The sequence below is a fragment of the Megalobrama amblycephala genome, linkage group LG12 (genome assembly GCF_018812025.1).
Source record: "Megalobrama amblycephala isolate DHTTF-2021 linkage group LG12, ASM1881202v1, whole genome shotgun sequence".
NCBI lineage: Eukaryota > Metazoa > Chordata > Actinopteri > Cypriniformes > Xenocyprididae > Megalobrama > Megalobrama amblycephala.
The window spans coordinates 11556926-11579881 of record NC_063055.1 but is presented as its reverse complement, the minus strand read 5'-3'; the positions used below and the strand labels follow the sequence as shown (position 1 = coordinate 11579881).

At 38.5% G+C, this 22956-nt stretch overlaps 1 protein-coding gene across 1 annotated transcript in view; it reads left to right on the top strand.

The window, feature by feature from the left end:
* skia (v-ski avian sarcoma viral oncogene homolog a) overlaps window positions 1-10001 on the top strand; it is a 71388-nt gene extending 61387 nt beyond the window's left edge. The window contains exons 2-7 of the mRNA XM_048208742.1: window positions 965-1084; window positions 1594-1709; window positions 2310-2587; window positions 3657-3985; window positions 4858-5088; window positions 5960-10001. Of these exons, the coding sequence (XP_048064699.1) occupies window positions 965-1084; window positions 1594-1709; window positions 2310-2587; window positions 3657-3985; window positions 4858-5088; window positions 5960-6157 (1272 nt within the window). The 3' untranslated portion in view covers window positions 6158-10001. The remainder of the gene's footprint in view (window positions 1-964; window positions 1085-1593; window positions 1710-2309; window positions 2588-3656; window positions 3986-4857; window positions 5089-5959) is intronic.
* Window positions 10002-22956: the final 12955 nt, after the last annotated feature.

Here is a 22956-nt window from a genome sequence, read left to right as displayed (position 1 = left end):
ATGCAGCTCTCTCAGCGTATGATTGGCTAACTGTGTCAATCCCGCCAGACACCGTGCAACCCAGTTGGAAGCATCTTACCCAGAAGCCCCTGCTGCTGGGGCCAGTTAGGGCACTAGGCCGGGACGCTGCAGTTTGTCAGTTAGGTTTCTCTCACGTTCCCACGAGGAGCTCTGCTCGAAAATAGCTCTCACAGGCTCTCGAAGTCCACCAGACAAAGTTGGCGCAGATTTATAGCCGGAGGCTGATACCGCTTGTCCAGTCGCTCTGCATTATTTTAGCATTTAAACGTCTGCGGTTTGTGTTAATAAGCGGGAAATGTGTGGGTGGTGCACACCGCAGGTTTTCTGGAGTAAATGAGTGTGTAGAAAAGGAAGGTCAGTGTATTTTAGGGATTATACTGCAGTCAGTGAGGAATCCAGCGGGAGTGAGGTCATCGCACAAACATTAGTGACAAAACTAAACAAATACTGCTTTGACGTGTATTTGCACTCGAGTTTTCATGTGGCAACATAAAAGCAGATGGTTCTGTCAGCCTATTAAGCATCTGAGCAATACAACGGACCTTTTCCTTCCGGGGCGCACACACACACACACACACGTGCATGCAGTCTCACATAGTGTGAACACTCATACTATATTTAATGTTTGCAGTTTTAGTCCTCAGATACGTTCCCTTTGCACCTGTCTCCTGCAGTTCACAGTTCTGTCTGAGGTGATAGACACCCTCTAGTGCAGCTCTCATTTAATGTGGGCGACTGCTCGCATCGATCCTCCTATTACTGTACTGTAGTTTTTCGAGGGCTGTAGGGCATCAGAACGCCTGACTAGGCGGTACAGTGCGCACTGAACTGAATGCAGAAACATTAAATGTAACAAATCAGAATGATGATGAGTTCATTTTTCTTCATATTGAGCAACACTCATCGTTTCCCTCTCTTTGGCTTTCTTTTTCTCCCTCTCTAGGCGTCTGATCCCATTCCTGCCAAGAAGTCCAAACACGATGACTTTCCAGCACAGTCGCCCTCTGGAGACAAAGACAAGCAACCCGATTGGCTACGATCCCTCTCTGCATCAGCCAATAAGGTTACAAAGCTTTTTTTCTGTCAGTGGATACATGCGTTTAGTTGTATGAGAATACAGAGTTCAGATAAATATATATATATTTATCTACGCATTAATAATACACGAGCTTGTTTGCGAATCTTGGCCATTCCTGGAGAGATTTTTGGAGCCAAGCAACTGTTTTCTTGCCACAGAGAATCAAATTCTTCTGAAACAAGATCTCAACCCAAAATAACTGATGTTCTTTTGTAAAAAATCAATTCTCCTAAAATGAAGAGAGTCTGCAAATAGGCTAGCACAGTTCTCTGATTTCAAGCAGACACGGTGACCTCGGTGTACTTGTGCTGCTGGTCATTCTTTGAGCTTCTTTCTCTGTTAAATGTGAGAGACTTTCAGCAAGTATTTCTCAAATAATGTTTTTTGCAGATGGTCTCTGTTCTCTGCTGGAATGCATTGATTGTGTTCTCTACTGTGAAAATACTGTATGTAACACAACTGACGTCTGTTAACTTCTCTCTGTCATGCTGCAGGGGCTCAACTGCATACAGCCCAGACAGAGGCCGTCTGCCTTCAGGCCATGGTCTCCTAACATCTCTGTTGGTGATAAGGAGGGAGCCGGCAGACCTGCTAGCATGTTACGTGACAGGTAAACAATAACAACAAATATTACATGGCACTCTAAAATACTTGATTCTGGTCAATACTCTTCATCATATGATTTCAGCTGTTCAGTTCAACAAAATCATTTCAGTTTATACAATAGTTTTGCTGCAATGCAAAAAATCTTCTCAGTGCTCAAAGATCGTAACAGTAATCTTAAGAAAGGGTGTGTATATGTTGATTTGTGGGAAACCAGTATGAAACCAGCTTGTTAGTCAGGCTAGGCTGCGGTTTTTCTAAAGCAAATCAGCAGAAGATTTGGATCTTCTGTACAGAGGACAATGATGCAATCTTGTTGGCTGTTGTTTGCTTAGATACATGTGGTTTTAGCTTTACCATCATAACTAGAGAGGGCTTGGGTGAGTCACCATATCGAGCCCAGTTCAGTTTCTCTGAAACCGCTTGCAACAGTTGTTGTTCTCTCCCCACCCTTCAAATGTGGGTTGCAGAGATGCTTTTTTCCTGTCAACCTGCCATTTGGTTTGGATTATTCACTTCTAAATCACCCATACGCTTTAAGGCGATGTTAGGTAACGCCAGGACACGAGCAGTCACACACTCACTCACTCCGAATTCTCTTCTGCAGCTTCTACAACTACAAGAGCCTGGAGAGCGCTGTGGCCCCCAATGTAGCTCTGACGCCCCTCCAGAAAGGAGGACAGGCCTCTCCTTCTGCCCCCAGCAGCTCACACCCGCATGGGGCGGAAAGCGAAGGCGCCAGAAGTGGGAGGAAGAGGCGGCTGACGGGTGAGACCCACCCTAGCCCACAACCCTGCCCCTCGGCCACTGCCAGTAAGCCCTTGCCGCCCTCTCAGGAGGAACGAGACTCTGACGTGGAGGTGGAAGTGGAGAGCCGTGAAGAATGTGAGTACGGTGTCGCGCCCTATCACTGTTGCTCCACATCATTAAAGGAATGTTCCAGGTTCAAAGCAAGTCAAACTTTACTGACGGCGTACGTGGCATAATATCACAGAAAATATTAATCAGCACAATTGTATTCAACATTGATAACAATAAGACACCAAAATCAGAATTTCACAGTTGCATTTCCACAATAATACTGTTTTTATACAAATAACAGTATATCATTTATATAGATTAATGCAGTATGTGATATCAGAAAATTATCAGAAATTGCTTTTACAGTTATGCAATCACAATAGAAATCTGTGGGGCAAAATACACACTGTTTATTAATGTAAAGCCACAATTAGTGTGAGTATGAGACTAGTGTGATAAGATCATTTACAAACCTTGTCTGTACAAACGCATTTTCTTACTGTCACTCATGTACATGTAAGTCGAAAAACCAAATAACTTTCACACAGTATACGCAAGGATTTCAGAAAGGTACTATTTTTCCAGAGATTCATCCACCTTTACCAGTTAGGCCACCGCTAAACTAACAGATAACAGATAAATAACACATTTCGTCCAAAGGAATTTATGTGCTTTGAGAAAAAATGTGCTTTACTGCTTTTGAAATGCCTTGCTCAAGTTTTTACAAACTGTGGGACTAGTCAAAATTCTTTTAAATTAATGAAAGAATCTCACATTCCTTTAATTGATGTGAGCAGTGTTTTAGAAAGGCAACTGCGACACCCAATTATGTCGGTGTGTTGTGAAACAAAAGTGCTCGTTTAAATACATTAATATTTCGTTCACACTTCATTTGCGCACAGTTCATTTTCAGTCAACCTTGAGCGCTCTGGAGAGAGGTGGATTAGAACGGTAACAGCTCTTGTGTGAATGCGGCAGAAAATCAATGAGGGTTCTTTAGTTCCTCATCCTTTATGGCTCATTTTAAAGCATGTCTTGTGTATTTGACAGGTGCTTGAAAAAACAATCCTTTTTCTGCCGACATGTGAATTAATGAAACCCACGTAGTCTGATCAACCACTCAAAACCTCTTCTGTTGTTTTTTTTTTTCCAGTCACCTCATCACTTTCCTCACTCTCCTCCCCATCTTTTACGTCCTCGAGCTCCGCTAAAGACTTGAGCTCTCCCTCCGGCCCCGGAGCCAACTTACCAGCAGTCCTTACGCCAGCCAGCGGGCCCCCTGAGGGCCCCCTGGTGTCTGGAGGGGAGGGCCACGCCATGACGAACCTGGAGTCGGAGCTGGAGACGCTGAGGCAGGCACTGGACAGTGGCCTGGACTCAAAAGAGTCAAAGGAGAAGTTTCTACACGAGATAGTGAAGATGAGGGTAAAACAGGAAGAGAAGCTTGGATCCGCCTTACAGGCCAAACGGAGCCTGCAGCAGGTACAGACACATTATTTATGAAACATGAAAAGCAAATGGTTTTGGGTTGTTGTTTTTTTGAAAATCATTTATAAATCCATTCTTAAGTAAATTGTAACTTTGAATTTAATGCAACAATTTTCGTAAGAATGGATTTACACAACAGCACACAGGAGGTTTCATTTCAGCTTTGGGTGGGGACAAAAGTCATTTATGTGATGTTGAACTTTTAATATCTATATATAGTTATATTTTAAATATATACATTATGTACTCGTATTTAATTTTCATTAATAGTCAGTTTATTAATTTCAGATGTAATCATTTATCATTTGATTTCATAATTATAATTTATTTTGACCTCAGCAATGGGATCATAATTATATTATTGTTATCATTATTATTATATTTTACATATAACTATATGATTGATAGATAGATAGATAGATAGATAGATAGATAGATAGATAGATAGATAGATAGATAGATAGATAGATAGATAGATAGATAGATAGATGCAATGCAAGTAGTCAAGATAGTAGTCAAACTTTTTTATTTCACTCATGTTTCATCCACATGATCAACCAGATAAATAAAACTGAAAAGGGTGTTACTCCTTTTCAACTATGTAGTGCAACGCCATTCTTGACGAATTCAGAGAATTTTGTGTTCAAGTATGGCTCAAACACACCCTAGTGTGTAAAAGAACTATAGACCATTTTGTAAAACATTCTTATGTAAATTCTTGCATTAAGTGGGTTAAATTGACCTATTAATGGATTTGTGATTTACACATCCATTATGTTTCATAAATAAGCCCTATTATTTCTTATATACTGTATATATCATCACAAGAGTGAATAATCATCAGTTTATTCCCATGCCTTCCACAGGAGCTGGAGTTTCTTCGCGTTGCTAAGAAGGAGAAGCTCCGTGAGGCAACCGAGGCCAAGAGGAACCTACGCAAGGAGATCGAACGCCTGCGTGCCGAAAGTGAGAGGAAGATGAGAGAGGCCAATGAGTCACGCATACGGCTGAAGAGAGAGCTGGAGCAGGCCAGACAGCTACGAGTGTGCGACAAGGGCTGTGAGGCTGGCCGTCTCCGAGCCAAGTACTCTGCGCAGGTTAGTTCAGTCACATCCCTGTAATGTTTCAAAATCTAGGCTAGTAACCGAAAGGTTGTGGGTTCAAAGGTGTGATTCGGAACTATTATGCCTTTGAGCAAAGCACTAAACCACTCATCAGTGACTGTCCCTGTGCTATAAATGTACTGGAAGTGGCTTTGGATAAATAAGTGACTGTTTAATGAAGAGTAATCTAAAGTATGCTTAGATTGATGCAACATGACACCCCACCCACACACACTTTCAAATGAACTCTCAGACTGGGTGTGGTCCTGCAAGTCTGATGAGATACGTTTCATTTCTCAGAAGGAAACCGGGTAACTTCCTGTCAGGGATGTGTGCTACAGACTAAACAAGAGAGAGACATCACTGAGATGTTTGTCTGGCATTGTTTGTGTATTTGTATGCCGCTGTTGTTAACTACAATCATGCTGCCTTTTTGAAAAAGTTGTCAGCTACACTACAAGCTACAAGTGTAGCGCAGCAAAATGTAGCTACATTGATGCTATTTAAATCTAAAACTATCAATATCAGCTGATATAATTTATGTTTATGAGATTGCAAGTTAAATATTAGATGAAAAACTACTAATTATAAGTAAAATCTAAAACTATATATATATATATATATATATATATTATATATATTCTAAATATTAATAAATACTATTATAGTATATAAATAATACTAAAATAACAATGATTTACAAAAACAAATCTTTCCCATGAGAGAATAATTTTTTTTTTTAATAAACTGTGCAATATGATGTGACTAAAGACAACGCTGTAGCATTTTGTCACTCTGCGTGATTCATTGGAAATTTGTGGCCACTTTATTCATCTTTTATCATCTTTATATGCTGTACTTTCAGATTGAGGATCTGCAAGTAAAGTTGCAGCATGCCGAGGCAGACCGAGAGCAGCTGAGGGCCGATCTGATGCAGGAGCGGGAGGCACGGGAGCACCTGGAGAGAGTGGTCAAGGAGCTACAGGAACAGCTGTGGCCCAAAAGCCCCAGCAAGAACGGCACAGACGCACCACCCCCACCCGCCAAAGACTCCAACAACTAATCCTCTCTCTATCTCTTGACTCCGCCCAATCCACATCAACACCGCCCTGATTGACAGCACCAACCGCCCAATCATGTCAACTAGCATGCGGGTGAGCCCCGCCCATCTGCCTCTTAGCCAGCGCAAAACCGGAGGTATCCTGAACGTTTTTTGAGGGAATTTAGACACATTCTAGAAAATGTTTTACTTTGAGAGCACTGAAAATGCACCTCGCCTCCAACCAGACGGAAAAAGAAAAGAAGAATAATAATAAGAAAAAAAAAAAAATGCAAAAGTCCATTCGGAAAGGAAGAAGCCAATAGCACAAAAGCTAACTGTGCCTGAAACTGAATACATTTTGAAATGAAGACTTTTCTATGACAAACAAATTGGTGATACAATGAAAAATTTTACACGGCGATTTTTATGATGACCTGAACAGCATGCTGTCCGCCCCGCATCGTTATTGAAGAGACAAGGACTCAACATCTTCATCATCCCATCAGAAATTCCTGTTTCCTCACTCGTTCTGAGGAAGTATGGTGAAAATCACTTCATAATAAGCTATTTAAAAGACTTGTTAGTGAGCGTGTGTGAGATTTACTTATCAGAGCCTCAAATTTACCCCTCTTTTACATGTACATACATCATGCTGGTTAAAAAAGCCATGGAGACAAATGGTTACACACACTTGTATCTTTAACAATGTTAAAGAGATACTGGTCAGGAGAGCGTTGAAGGGCTTTGGAGAGCTAGAGGCGAAGAAGTTCAGCCCTGTTGAAAGGGAGCGATACTTGTATTCAAGTAAGTGTTATGATCAAGCCATGAGCACTTTCTTTTTATGGCAAACAAATTACTGTCGTGTGATACGCCACCAGCACGGGTCAAAACCTGTCGGCGGATCTTAAGATCACGGTCAGCGTGCAATTGGAGGTTTGTGGCTCTTGCTCTCCGTGACTGTTTGGGTTTTCTTCTCGTCACACACGCGTACAGCTTCTCCGTGGGCTGAGGTGCTTACAACTGGCCCGGCTCACGATTGTGGGTGGCCATTTTTTTTAGGAATAAACTAAATGCATAAAACATACGGCTTCTGGGGCAGGAGGTGTCATGTGATCAAGAACCACAAATTGTTCTTTTTAAGTAAATTATAATATGTAAATATGAAAATGTTTCTTTTTTCTTTTCGCTTTGTTTTTTAACTTTACAATAATGAATCGCACTTTGTCATTACAAAATACTGTCTAAATGCATTACGCTCCCACACTCTCCCACACATTTATCTCAGAGAGTTTTTAGTATTGCTAAGTATAAAATTGAAATAAACATTTTGTTAATTATATGCCATTCTAATAAATGCAATGTAATCATGTGTTTAAGACAAACTATTGTAAATAAAACCGCAAGAATTAAAAAAAAAAAAAAAAGGTTCTACATGCTTGCTTGCTGAAACGTGGATGGCGCACACTGCCGTCCCCTCAATCTGACTTTGATTCAACATTTATCATAGTTATCGATATATGATTATAATCGTTGCTAAAGTGTTATTGTTACTGTCCTGGATTCCTACAGGATTTCAACATTTCCGAATCAAATTTAAAGCCGTTCAGAACTAATAGGACACACAAATTGTCTAGCATTGGTAAAAGGGAGTCGAAATATCAATGCAGGTGCTCCTCTCAGCTGTGAGCAAGAGCGTATTACTGTGTACAAACAAAGACGAGGATGGATGGATGAATAAACGAAAGTCTAGATGGTCTAATAAATGCATCTTTAAAATCTCACACACTTAGCTGAGAGAAATTTGTTGAAAATACATATATTTTATAAGTGATTTATATACATTGGGTACAATGCAATCAGAATGTATGTTACGTTTTGGCTCTTTTCATTTTGTTGTTGATGTTGTTGTTATAACGGATGTTTTTTTCAGATTGTGTGAATATTTTATTGCTTATGTTCCTTCTTTCAATAGCAAGCTTACGTAATTTCTTTCATATGCATGGAATTTAAAAGAAAAAGATAAAGTCTGCCGTTCATATATTCATTATTGGGCATTAAAACCGTATATGTAATTTTTGATTATGTTATGCAATATAAAGCAATTTTAATCTTGTTTTTAACTACAAAGGAAAACGAAACCCTCTTAACAATAAATTTCAGCTCTTAACAATCTTAAACGCAACATTAACGGCATTACTCTTGGGCTAAATACAAACCTTATGTGCATATGCAATGCTGGCGACCCTCAAGTGCCTGTCTTTGGGCCCTTGGGGTTCCAGAAGAGGAACAATTATTGAGCTCGTTTCCACGGTGACCGACTGTAAGGTGCATTGAACCGCTTCAGCGGACAGCGGTCAGATGATGAAAGCGGGCCGTCCCATTTGCACTGTCATTTGGGGGGGGGGCTCTGTGGTGCATTTTTTTTTTTGCACTCTTTTGCTCACCCCATTTTGCCAGAACGAACTTGACTATCATTGCTTAAGAGCAGCCGCAGCTTATTAGATAGGTTTTAATGCCAGTTTGTCAGTATTCCTTTGATGTTTTTTCTTCATCAGAAATCGATGAATAATTAAATAAAAGAAAAATGCATAGCAGAATTTAATGCTCGAGTTGCCACTGGTAAAGAATTTAAATCTTATACTAAGATAGCTTTTAAATGTACGTCAGGATAAATAAACTCTTTTCTTTCTCTGTTTTTAAGGAATAAAAAATATATTTAAGAGGTTACTTTTGCTATAGCTGTAAAAAGAGCCTTTGAAATATGATATGAAATGCCCTGACCTGTACATTGCAGGCTACGGCGAAGAAACTAAACGGGGGTCTAAAGGAAGCTCAGTGTCTTAACGGTAGCGAGAGGCTGTGCGTTTTTACAGACCAAAAAAAGAAATGAATAAAAAAACGAAAAAAATGATTTCAGATGAGGTTGTTTTGTAGTTGTTTTTACACGCAAATTCATATGTGTAGTTTACTTTGTTCACGGTTTTCTATGAAAAAGGGAGAAATTGATCACAGAGGCTCCTTTGCTCCCAATATAAAACAAAAAATGTGGATTTTTTTCTAAAAGAGCCATTTTTGCTAACAAAAAAGCTAAAACACAGCAATAATGACATAACATCACTGATAAATGAGCAGGATTAGCCAGTCTGATGACGAAAGTACAAATTCACCAATGTATATAGCTGTTTTCTTTTCATTTTACAAAAACTGTATCATAAATGTATATTGTGTTACTTTTTTTCTTTTTTTCAGAATGAGAAAAAAAACCTTACATAATAGTTGTTATATTTTATGTTGTGTTTTTAAAAACAAAAAGAAAGAAAATGTTTTAAAAACAATTATTTCAAAGGTTGTATTCCCAATGCAAGCATATTCAGTCTGCTTTTTTTCCCTTTTTTGTGCTACAAAGAATGATAGCAATGTTCAGTAGAATCTTTATGGTAAATGCCTTTCTTTTTTTTCAGTTATCAATGTTTTGTTACGTTCAACTAAATATCAAATACATCAGTTCTGGTTGAATCAGACATTCAGATTCTTGTTTTAACAATCTGTTTCCTTTTTTTCCCATGCCGATATCATATTAGCCCTTCACTGCTGCTATAACAATATACTATAAACTTTGCAACTCTTGAAATTATTTTTATGTAAGAGATTAATGTATGCTTTCTTCTTCTACTGATGCCACTTATACACCTGGATCTGGCCAATTTTTTTCCCTCTTAGACCTCCCCTCTCCCCTCACAAGGACTATAATGTAAGATAGAGAGCTCTATGAGATTAGAGTTGAAAGTAGTTCGGCTTATATACTGCAGTGTCAGGATGTACAGTGTATAGACCCATAATCAGAAATAAAGTTGTTTGTCCAGAAGTCTTTTGTTCTGTTTGTTATTTCAGTCTTGGTGGAACAGCATCTTTATTTCGTTTTCTTTGAGAGAAATACAAAGTTCTGTCATGAAACTCTAGATGGCACAGGCTGATAGGTCTGCTTGCAATCACATCATTCTAGGGCACAGCTGATTGGTTCCTGCTGTGTCATTAGCCAATGAGCTTGCTGCTCACTCTCCAAATACTTGGTCAGCGTTTGCTGTAGCGATTGCAGCGCACTTTCAGAAACCCTCCTCCTTCCCCAGTTCCACCTGTATATAGATCTGCTTCAGGTAATTCATGTATGCTATATTGCAAAGCAGCAGCATGTCTTACTTGCTCACAGTAGCGTGTCGTTTATGTATTGGCAATAGCAAGTCCTGTACTTGCTCTGCAGCAGCAATAAGCAACAGCAGCTGCAGTGTAGCAGATGTATTCCACCAGGAACAAACATATCACCATTGTCATATTACCATGCCAAACACTCAGAGTTGTTATGACAGAACTACCCTTTTCACACTTAGAAGTGTCTCTAGACATACCTTAATTGAATAGTATGAGTTCATGAGCAATATTCTTTCTGTGGCATATGTTTTGATCCTGCAAAGAAAATCTGTTTAGTTGGTCCTATTTTTTTCTACATCTTGTGGCTCCTGCTTTACAGGTGAAATGAAGATCTAATGTAGCACTTTTGTCATTGATGGAAGTATAACGGCTTGTATGAGGCAATGAATATGATCAATGAATCATGCTGATTATTAATTCAACAGGCTGTAGTACCTCATACCTTTAAGATCAAGTATGTTATGTGAATAGAGGGGGAAAAAATTTCCTTTTATCAAACTGAAACACTCTGAAGTATAACAAAACAAGATTTTTTTTTTAAAATATAATACACACACACACAATATATATATATATATATATATATATAAAATGTGTGTAACATTTTAAACAATATCTCAATGAACACAAAAACAATTTCCAAAATGTTGACAAGACTAAGTTTAATATATTGTGTCACGGGAAATAGTCACCCCAGTTTGGCTTTCTACTTCTTTAGATAACTGCAGTGAACTTGCATGCTGATTTTATTCAACCCTTCTCATCAAAAGACGCTCCTGTCGAGGTGTTAACTTCCGTGGACGGCCTGTGGTGCGTTTCCCAAAGCGAACTATGGTCGCAAGTTCCGTCATTACCAATAGAGTTCAATAGGACTTACGACTAGCTGACTCGATGGTTTCGGGAAACGCACCCCAGGACATCTCTGTGAGATGGTTGCAGTTCCATCTTTTTTAAATTTTTGTACCACTTTTGCTAAAGTATTCTGACTGATAAGTAAATCTTTGCTGATCTTCTTGTAGCCTTCACCTTTCTGGTGTAAAGAAAATATTTTCTTTCTCAGGTCTTGTGACATTTCTCTTCCATGTGGTGCCATTGCTGACAGCATGAAATGGGAATGGGTTTTAACACCCTTTTATAGTCAACTGTCTGCTGGACACCTATGTAATGAATAATTAGACTCACCTGTGCTTGAATTCTTGTTAAATTATGCCGCGTTCCAGGCAACCTGTAACCCATGTTTTTCCAACCTTCTACCCGTGAAAGTTCACTGGAACAGCAGTCAAAGCCGTGACTTCCCACCCGTGAACTCGTACCAGATCGATGTACTCCCAGTTACGAGTTCTGACGTCACATAGCCCATGAAACAACAATGGCAGCCCCTGATGCCGTGTTTATGCAAGTGCACGGTAAAATAAAAGGTATAACAGGTTCTCTTGCCTCATGCGCCGTTTTCCTCCTCTGTTTCCCTCAAATAAGCAAGGAGTAAGCACCTTTGGCGATAGAAATAATGAATGAGCATAAGACCCGTAAGGTCCGCCATGTTGGTTTGTTTACACTTTTACGCAGTTTGGCGTGACTTTCCTGGAACGCTACAAAGTCGTGAGTCGTGATTTGAAATCGTAACTTACGGGCTCAAAAACCTGCCTGGAGCGCAGCATTAGACATTTGTAGTCTAAAATTTAGCTTTGCTCCAGAAACTTTCAGTGGGGTGTACTCATTTTTGCATCACCATAATTTGAGTAAAACTGAAAATTTTGTTCTCCAAGTTATATTATTAACCTTACTTTCATGTTATAAGTTAAACAGATGTTATATAAAACTTAGTCTTGTCAACATTTTGTTTTCATTGAGATATTGTTAAAAATGTTCCAAAGGGGGTGTTACTCATTTACGCTGAGCACTGTGTATACTGTATATATCTCACAATTGCAAAAAAAAAAAAAAAAGAAATTTTCATTGCAAAAGAATTCAATTATATTAATCATATTAATGATTATTTAATTACTAATATATATATATATATATATTAGTAATTAAATAATCATTAATATGATTAATATAATTTAATTCTTTTGCAATGAAAATTTCTTAACTGATTTAAAATTATTTGTCCATAAAACCGACACATCCGAATTATACAATATTATTATTATTACTAGAAAGAATAAAATAATTAAAATAAAAAATAATTCATTAGCACTATTTAATTTGGTTTATGTAAATTTGCTAATACAGTTTGTCTTAACTTGAAATGAAACCCTCTTTTCTGTAATAAGACTCCATGACTAGACGGATGTTTCTTGTTGGAATGAAAAATCATGCAGTCGGACAGCTGGGAGAAGTGTTCCGAACGTGTCATTGAACAGTGATGGCATTATTAAATCAGTGGACCTCGGGGGATGAGCATCAGTCGATTCCAGTTGACCCTGTGTGTGACTGGATGTCTGGCCTGACAGACTCGATTTTGATGAAGACTAAGTGATGTTGTGGGAAATGTAGTTTCTTTAATCTCTCGGGGGAATGACTAAAAACATGAAGTTGGATTATTGGTTCTTCTTCTGTCTGTCTGGATGCTACTGGGCCAAAAGACACCCAACCACACAAATGCAAATGATTCATATTACACAGGTTAAAAGCTTTTAATAGTTAACAGCTGTTTTAACTTCACCTAGAAAAGGCTGTATACTGCAAGATATTCACAACTATTATATGTATAAAGCATTTTATTGTGGGAAGCACTGGATTTATTTCTGATAAAGCTGAGATTTGATTTATACCTGCATGTGCTCTGGTCTGGTCATGGCCGCTCTGCAGACTGATGCTTTAATAGTTGTTGTTCAGCAGCCCTCTTAAATAATTTAGCCAGCTGGAAAATTCCGGGGCACAAATCCCAGGTGTTCTTGGTGGTTCCATCACAAGCACCAGGCGTGGATGAACAGCACCCATCAACCAGCTCCTGCTCCTGAAGGCCATCCAGCTGTGATTGGTCTCTAAAGGGAGAGATTCTTTAGTATTTGAAGATAAAATTATCATTTCTATTATGCAGTCGGTCTTTTCATATATATATATATATATATATATATATATATATATATATATATGTGTGTGTGTGTGTGTGTGTGTGTGTGTGTGCGCGCAACATAGTGTCGGCCCAGATCTGGCCCAAATCTGGTCCGCGTGTAATCCACATGTACCATATGTGGGCCGGATCTGGGCCACACTATGTTGCTGTCTGGGAGATATATATATATATATATATATATATATATATATATATATATATATGGGTTTTATATTTTATATAAATATTTTCTCTAGAATATTTTAATCGAGATGTTTTATTTTAAATGGGATAAAACATAAGAACATAACTAAACAGTTTCCCACAGTTGGTGATTCCTCAGTAGTCATTTCTCTTTCCTGTTGCATCCCACAGTATGCAGGGTGCGGCCCCTCTGGGCTACGTTTAGGAGCCATTAAACTCCCACTGTGGTTGTGAGTGTATGAACGTGTTAGATGGGAGAACCTGTCTGTAGTAGGGTTACAGATACTGCGAGACTGTGGGCTTACAGCTTTCACAGGATAAAGATAGCAAGCCAGCAAGCACTCTAAAGGGATCACTGGTTTGGAAGCTGGTTTTAAATGAAGCTGTTAAGCTGGAGATGAAAATTAATCATAATTAGTCACATATAAACTAATTAGTCACATATACACTATATTGCCAAAAGTTTTGGGACGCCTGCCTTTACGTGCACATGAACTTTAATGACATCCCATTCTTAATCCGTAGGGTTTAATATGGAGTTGGCCCACCCTTTGCAGCTATAACAGCTTCAACTCTTCTGGGAACACTTTCCACAAGGTTTAGGAGTGTGTTTATGGGAATTTTTGACCATTCTTCTAGAAGCACATTTGTGAGGTCAGGCACTGATGTTGGCGAGAAGGCCTGGCTCACAGTCTCCTCTCAAATTGCATCCCAAAGGTTTTCTATTGGGTTGAGGTCAGGACTCTGTGCAGGTCACTCAAGTTCCTCCACACCAAACTCGCTCATCCATGTCTTTATGGGCCTTGATTTGTGCACTGGTGTGCAGTCATGTTGGAACAGGAAGAGGCCAGCTCCAAACTGTTCCCACAAAGTTCATGAAATTGTCCAAAATGTCATGGTATGCTGAAGCATTAAGAGTTCCTTTCACTGGAACTAAGTGGCCAAGCACAACCCCTGAAAAACAACCCCACACCATAATCCTCCCTCCACCAAACTTTACACTTGGTACAATGCAGTCAGGCAAGTACCGTTCTCCTGGCAACCGCCAAACCCAGACTCGTCCATCAGATTGCCAGACAGAGAAGTGTGATTCATCACTCCAGAGAACACGTCTCCACTAGTAGCAGCGTGCTTTACACCACTGCATGATACTTTGCATGGCACTTGCTGATGTAAGGCTTGGATGCAGCTGCTCAGCCATGGAAAACCCATTCCATGAAGCTCTCTACACACTGTTCTTGAGCTAATCTGAAGGCCACATTAAGTTTGGAGGTCTGTAGCTATTAAGAGTTGGCGACTCCGCTCTGTGATTTCACGTGGCCTACCACTTTTTGGCTGAGTTGCTGTTGTTCCCAATTGCTTCCACTTTGTTATGACAGCATTAACAGTTGACCGTGGAATATTTAGTAGTAAGGAAATTTCACAAATGCACAAGTGGCAACTTATCACGGTACCACGCTTGAATTCACTGAGCTCCTGAGAGCCATTCTTTCACAAATGTTTCTAGAAGCAGTCTGCATGCCTAGGTGCTTGATTTTATACACCTGTGGCCATGGAAGTGATTTTGACACCTGAATTCAATTATTTGGAGAGGTGTCCCAATACTTTTGGCAATATAGTGTACATTGGTAACAGTAAGATTTTTTTGTGTGTTTTTTTTTAAAGAAATATGCTCACCAAGAGTGCATTTATTTCTTCAAAAATACTGAAAACAAGTAATATTGTGAAATATTATTACGATCTAACATTTTTTAAATTATTCCTCTGATGGAAACATTGAATTCTCTCTCTCTCTCACTCCCGTTTAGGGGCCATTCACACAGTACAGGTATGTGATCAAAACATGGTATTACCAGGGTACATGCTCCAACAACCATGGTATTAGCATGATATATATCCAAAAAACACAGTATTGCCATGGTACATGACATTTCCATTAAAGTGATTGTTCACCCAAAAATGAAAATTCTGTCATCATTTACTCACCCTCAGGTTGTTCCAAACCTGTATAAATTTCTTTGTTCTGCTGAGCACAAAGGAAAATATTTTGATGAAAGTTTGTAACCAGGCCACTTCAGGGAACCATTGACTTCCATAGTAGGAAAAAAAAATACTATGGCAGTCAATGGTGCCCCAGAACTGTTCTGTTACCCACATTCTTCAAAATATCTTCCTTTGTGTTCAACAGAACAAAGAAATTTATACAGGTTTGGAACAACTTGAGGGTGAATAAATGATGACAGAATTTTCATTTTTGGGTGAACTATCCCTTTAATACATTCAAAAATTTCCATGGTAAATGTCCAAACAACCACATTCATTCTTGTTGTTAGTATGACCATAAATCTTTTTTGTTTGCTTTGCAAATGTAAAATGACTGCTGCGGTATATTATTATAAAACTGCATCTTGCTAATGGACTCTATGGCTGTATTTTTGTATGCCTAAATAGTGTGTCTGAATTGCCTCTGGCTGCTGGTGTGATCGATATTTCAGAAAGCAGAACAGATCACCACACAGACTCCAGTATTCTGGAGGACTGCCAATAGAGCTGCAGCAACCCACTCACACACACACACACACATGACTGTAACCCACTAACCTGCCCTTTCCCCACATACCACAACACACACACATGACCTACACCCACTTGACAACACACACAGACACACATGCTCACAAACACACTGATACACATAATCTGAACCCACTCACCCACACACAAACACACACATGACTGTTCTGCACTCACAGCCACACCCACACATACATACATACATACACAAACACTAAATATACACTCACACGCTACAAGCCCTGTCTCTCACTTATTAAATTAATCTGTCAATAGCAACTTGATTGCAACAAAGTATGTTAAAAATAAATGTTTATTTTTTATAAAGAAAATGTGGGTGGTGCTTGGATGTGCAGAAGTAAGGAGTTGCTAAATGGCTTCTTACTGTTCATTAGTCCAAAGTATTTAATACATTGAAAATAAAATAAAATAAATTGTGATAATCATTTATTTACCCTCATGTCAATCCAAACCTTATTTTCCTCAAATTTGGGTGTACTGAATTTCATTGAATGGATGGCCGATTTCGGATCGGATCATAAATGAATCAGTGTATCGAATCATCTGTTCGGAGCGCCAAAGTCACATGATTTCAGCCGTTGGCATCTGAATCATGATTCGATACACTGATTCATTGTGCTCCGAATCTTCCTGAAGCAGTGTTTTGAAATCGGCCATCACTAAATAAGTCGTTATTTTGGTATTGTTTTGCCGCACCAAAAATATTCTCATCGCTTTATAATATTAATATTGAACCACTGTACTCACATGAACCGATTTAAATATGTTTTTAGTACCTTTATGGATCTTGAGAGAGGAAGTGTCATTGCTCCCTATGGAGGCCTCACGGAGCCATCGGATTCCAACTAAAATATCTTAATTTGTGTTCCGAAGATCAACGAAGGTCTTACGGGTGTGGAACGCCATGAGGGTAAGTAATAAATGACATTATTTTCATTTTTGGGTGAACTAACCCTTTAAGTCATTAACATTAGAATGCTTGACATGATCATCAGTAAAACACAGGATTTGCACGGAAAAAGATTCTCAAAGATGGATTGATACCAACGGATCCAATTTCATATATATTTATTTCGTGATGTTTGCAATTTGTCTTCCTGAATGTGTAGTTAGCACATTGCTAATGTACAGTTAAATGTGGCTAAAGTTACCATTGTTTCTTACTGTATTCACGGAGACAAGAGCCATTTCATTATTTTAATTTTTAACCCAAAAATGTGTAGTCTGTATAATTAATAAACGCATCTTCTTTCTTATTGAGTCCAACAGTGTTTAGCTTTAGCCATGTTAGCTGTGCATCACGCTATCAAAATCATCCAGAATGTAATTTTTGCAAACATCCACAAAATACAGGCCATGTTATATGCTGCATCAAGAACAGTTTAATGATCCATTTTGCGAGTTATATTTGCTGTGTTAGCTTCTATATTATGTATGCCTCAGTGTATGACGAGCGGGCTTGGAGGCAGGGAGCACGAGCTCATTTGCATTTAAAGCAACCCACCCCCAAAAATTTGAAAAAACTTGATTTTGCTCACACCCACATTGGGGCAGATTTGACAAGCTATAGACCAATTTGGTGTTTGCAAACAGCGATGACGTTTTTTGTGGGCGGAGCCTAGCTGGTAGCTCACAATTGCAAGTTATAAAGTCCAAACTGGGAGTAATAAACACGCAAATGCAAGAAAAAAAAAGTCAGAATTGTGAAATAAAAATTATTATGTTTAAAAGTTATCTATGTAAAATATTATAGGTTTAAATTATTTTAATTATAATTATTTCATGCTGTAACTGCTATGTATGTATGTCCTCTGAACTGCATATGTGAATATTATGTAGACTTACTGTTTACATCAAATTCCTGCTTTAATAGTAGACTAATCCTTGCAGGTGTCATCAGTCCAGTCTGTGAAACGTCTCTGTTTATCTTCAAAGGACGTTTTCAACGATGGTTTTCTTTAAAAATGAAGACTATATTTTTTGCATTCCGATTCCAACATCCAGAGGCACAACAAAACATTTTTCTCTTATTCTGTGGATTTTGCACATTTTCCTTCAATTGCTACCGCTATTTTTCTGCAACCAGTATGCGCGCGCAGCTGCAAGTGACGTAATTGTGACGTCTGCTCCAAAGTGGTCTATAGACCCCTTAATCACCTACGTTACTGTGACGTCACCGCTCTAGCTGGAGGCAAAATATAAGAAGAACTCATAGCAGGCGCGCTAAAAGTTTGAGGTTTTGACTTTAAAATGTCGTCTTGTTGTGTTTTTGGCTGCCAGAATAGAAGGAACAGGACTTTTGGTTCAAAACTAAAGTTTTACCAGATCCCGGCAGACATTCCTTCACAGAAATCAAAAAGATAATTGTGGTTGAATGCAATACGGCGTACAGACTGGACGAAGACAATCATAAATAATACTCGTGTTTGCAGTGCACACTTCATATCAGGTAAAATAATCGATACATATGTAATGGTGTGTTGGTTTTATCTAGTACAAATCAGCAAGTTTCTGTTTTATAGGTGAAAAGTCATCAACTTTCAGCGCACTAGCTAGCTTAAATGTTAAACAAATATACAGCGATAGATGTGTGTGCCATCCTTTGAATGGTCTCTTAAAATAATCCACATTGCTAACCATAATCATAGTTAGCCCAGCGTTAGGTTACATTAGACAATAAGCCTTGACAAAATTCCCCGAACCACCCGAAAGTAATTCATATGTTGTCTAGGAAATATCCAAAACTTAAGTTAATTTACAAAAATAGCTGTCACGGTCCCGCAGAGTCAGTGACTGTACATATTCGGACAGTTCTGAACCTTATTCTGCATCTATATTTAATAAATCCCTCCTAAAACATGCTAGCTTACGCTTGTCAACATTGAGTACAGCGTCTCTTTTTGCCTCCAGCTAAGCCCCGCCCACCAGGAAACGTTGCAATGTTTACAAACTTTTAAGGGGTCTATAGTAATTGATCTGTGGGGTATTTTGAGCTGAAACTTCACAGACACATTCTGGGGACACCAGAGAATTATATTACATCTTATCAAAAGGGGCATAATAGGTCACCTTTAAGTGATTTGAGTACCTTTAAGTACAGTTTGGAGTCAACTTTGGGTCCTCTAAAGTCAAGTCAAGTCATCTTCATTTATATAGCGCTTTTCACAATAGATATTGTTTCAAAGCAGCTTCACAGTGACAATAGGAAAATTCTTATAAAGCTGTTTTTTGATTGAATCACTTCCATTATAAAAATGGTTAATTATTACTTTAGGGGCCGCTTAAATGACACCTTTCCTACTGGAAACCGAATACCTTTAATGCATTCTTGCCGTTCATTTATGTGTTTAGTCTATAGGTTTGCGTGTTTGAGTGATAATGTTTTATCTATACATAGGGAAAGGAAAGGGAAATGGGCCTTTGCAGCGAATAGTTTAGTTGAAACGTCAGGGCTGCGTTATCATCATGTCTAGATGCAGGTCCTTCATCTCATCTGGATACGGCCTGGATCTGGCAGGCTGCGGCAAACCTCGGGATAAACAGAGAGAGACTAACATTAGTATAGACATCATTCTTCTTATGATGTAGCGAGTACATCAGGTGTTATGGGAAGTGTTCCCGGTTCCGGCTGACCTAATCTATGCAGCCTAACAATTTACATGACTTGAATTATAGAAGTAGATAATGGTTTATGTGTATTAGAATTACAATTCTAATTGAAAGAGTCAAAATTGAAATCTACTATAAAGGAGCTTAATTACGGACGTACACTTTTAAAGGTGCCCTAGATTATGTTTTTAAAAGATGTAATATAAGTCTAAGGTGTCCCCTGAATGTGTCTGTGAAGTTTCAGCTCAAAATACCCCATAGATTTTTTTTAATTAATTTTTTTAACTGCCTATTTTGGGGCATCATTATAAACGCGCCGATTTTATGCTGCGGCCCCTTTAAATCCCGTGCTCTCCGCCCACAGAGCTCGCGCTTGCCTTGAACAGTGCCTTAACAAAGTTTACACAGCTAATATAACCCTCAAAATGGATCTTTACAAAGTGTTCATCATGCATGCGTCAGATTATGTGAGTATTGTATACTGTTATATTGTTTACTTCTGATTTTGAATGAGTTTGATAGTGCTCCGTGGCTAACGGGTAATGCTACACTGTTGGAGAGATTTATAAAGAATGAAGTTGTGTTTATGAATTATACAGACTGCAAGTGTTTAAAAATGAAAATAGCGACGGCTCTCTTGTCTCCGTGAATACAGTAATAACCGATCGTAACTTTAACCACATTTAACAGTACATCAGCAACATGCTAACGAAACATTTAGAAAGACAGTTTACAAATATCACTAAAAATTTCATGTTATCATGGATCATGTCAGTTATTATTGCTCCATCTGCCATTTTTCGCTATTGTTCTTGCTTGCTTACCTAGTCTGTTGATTCACCTGTGCAGATCCAGACGTTAATACTGTCTGCCCTTGTATAATGCCTTTTATAATGTTGGAAACGTGGGCTGGCATATGCAAATATTGGGGGCGTACACCCCGACTGTTACGTAACAGTCGGTGTTATGTTGAGATTCGCCTGTTCTTCGGAGGTCTTTTAAACAAATGAGATTTATATAAGAAGGAGGAAACAATGGAGTTTGAGACTGACTCACTGTATGTCATTTCCATGTACTGAACTCTTGTTATTTAACTATGCCAAGATAAATTCAATTTTTCATTCGAGGGCACCTTTAATTGCGGACATACAATATACAATAATTCATAACAATGTCAAACTGATATCAAACCTATTTCAGCTTTATCCTGGGACAAAGACAGTCACACAGATAAAATAAATAATATAATAGTTGGCTATATAATGCAAATATATGACTGCAAGACTTGCTGTGTTCTGTATGTATTCATAACGAATTGGATCTGCAGCTGTGGAAGACACAAACAGATCAGGTCAGTTGGTTGCTCATAGCTGTCAATCATTCAGCAGGTAAGCAGTCCTTTCTATTCATTATTTCACATAATACGGTCTTGTTTATTTTCCTGTCTCCATATACAGAATGCCACATATGTGCTAGGCTAACCCTGCGAATAACAGTAGCTGTCCTGCCAGGCAGCCAGGTCAGCATGTGTGCGTATGGTATACTTGAAGACAGGAAGTGTGGTTTCTAATAGATAATGGACTGACAGGACGCATCATTAGCCACAGTACTACAGTGTCTGGCAGGAGTTACACATGCGCTGTATACCCATTAGGTCTGTCTCGCTGTCTGCCTGTCGCCCTCTCTTTCTCTCAGGTTGTCTCGGTCTTTCTTTTCCCTACACTTTCTGACAACTCTTGAGGATATGCTGTCTGTCTGTCTGTCTCTCTCTCACGCACACACACACACACACACACACACAGCTGCTGTTCTTCTCCTGGTTGGATGAGTGTCAGTAATCATTACTGGTGTCAGTCTGTGCCCTCAACCGTTTCCACAGAAACCATAGAAACCAGCTCTGTTCCTCATTACTGTCACAGTGCCAGGAACATACGCAGTCATGATATACCAACAGGATTTCTCAAATAACATTTGCATTTGGTTTTCAGGTAAAGTTTACCATCTACAACGATTATCAGAATTACCAAGAACACTCGTACGTGCCGCCTCAGATTTTTGAGCTGAATACAAAGTTGCATACATAATGCAACTTTCCCTCCTAAAAACTTGAATGAAAATTCCAACGCTATCTCACAACCAATTCGTACGTATTTTACGAGGTGACTAATTCGTACGAATTCGTACGACCTCACTTGTATGAACTCATACGATTTGTCTAAACCCCAGTGACAGGTAGGTTTAGGGCCGGGGTTAGGGGTAGGTCATTCGTATGAATTCGTACAAAATACGTACGATTTAGCAAAAAACTTATGAAATCGTACGAGTGAGGTCGTACGAATTTGTACGAATTAGCTACCTCGTAAAATACGTACAAATTGGCATGAGATCAGGTTGGAAAATTCAGTATCTTTGTAGGTCAAAAAAGGATTTTGTCTATTCACTCATTCACATGTATAAATTCAGTCAGTCCATTTGTTTATAAACCAACAAATCTGTCATCTACACCCTTTCCAAAAATTATTATTATTTTTTTACCTGCAAAACAAAATGTCAAAGCTGCTTTTCTCACAAAATGAAAATGCACTGTAATCACTGGCTATCCAAGTTCAGTTACAAATCATTTATTAAAAGCAAATTAACAGAAATTTATCACAAAATTAGTTGATGCGTAAGATGTCCGCTAATAAACAGAGAAGAAAAAATCCTGCACACTAAAGCTTGCAAAAACATCAAATATTCAATATTTTGCTCATCCAAACTTTGTCACGCATTCAAAAAAAGCTATATTTATCCAAGAGCATACAATTTGTCATTGTTTATGCTTTCCATATACAAAGACATTTGTCATTGTTTATACTGTTGGATAACTCTATTAGGAGGAGTTATTTTAAATTTGTTGGATGTGCACTTTTTTTTCTTTCTTTTTTTTGCTTGCTTGACAAATGTCAGATGACCGAAACCTAATGCTGTTTAGTTTTTGTTTTAGAGTAAATGCTGTTTTGGTTTTGTTTTTTGTTTTTTTCCCTTCTCTTCTGGTTTTTCCTCTCTATTAAAAAATAACAATTGTACACTGTAAAAAATGAATGTGATTTTAACTGTAAAATATTGTAAAAACGCTATGGAAAAAAATTTTTGTTAAAGTCCC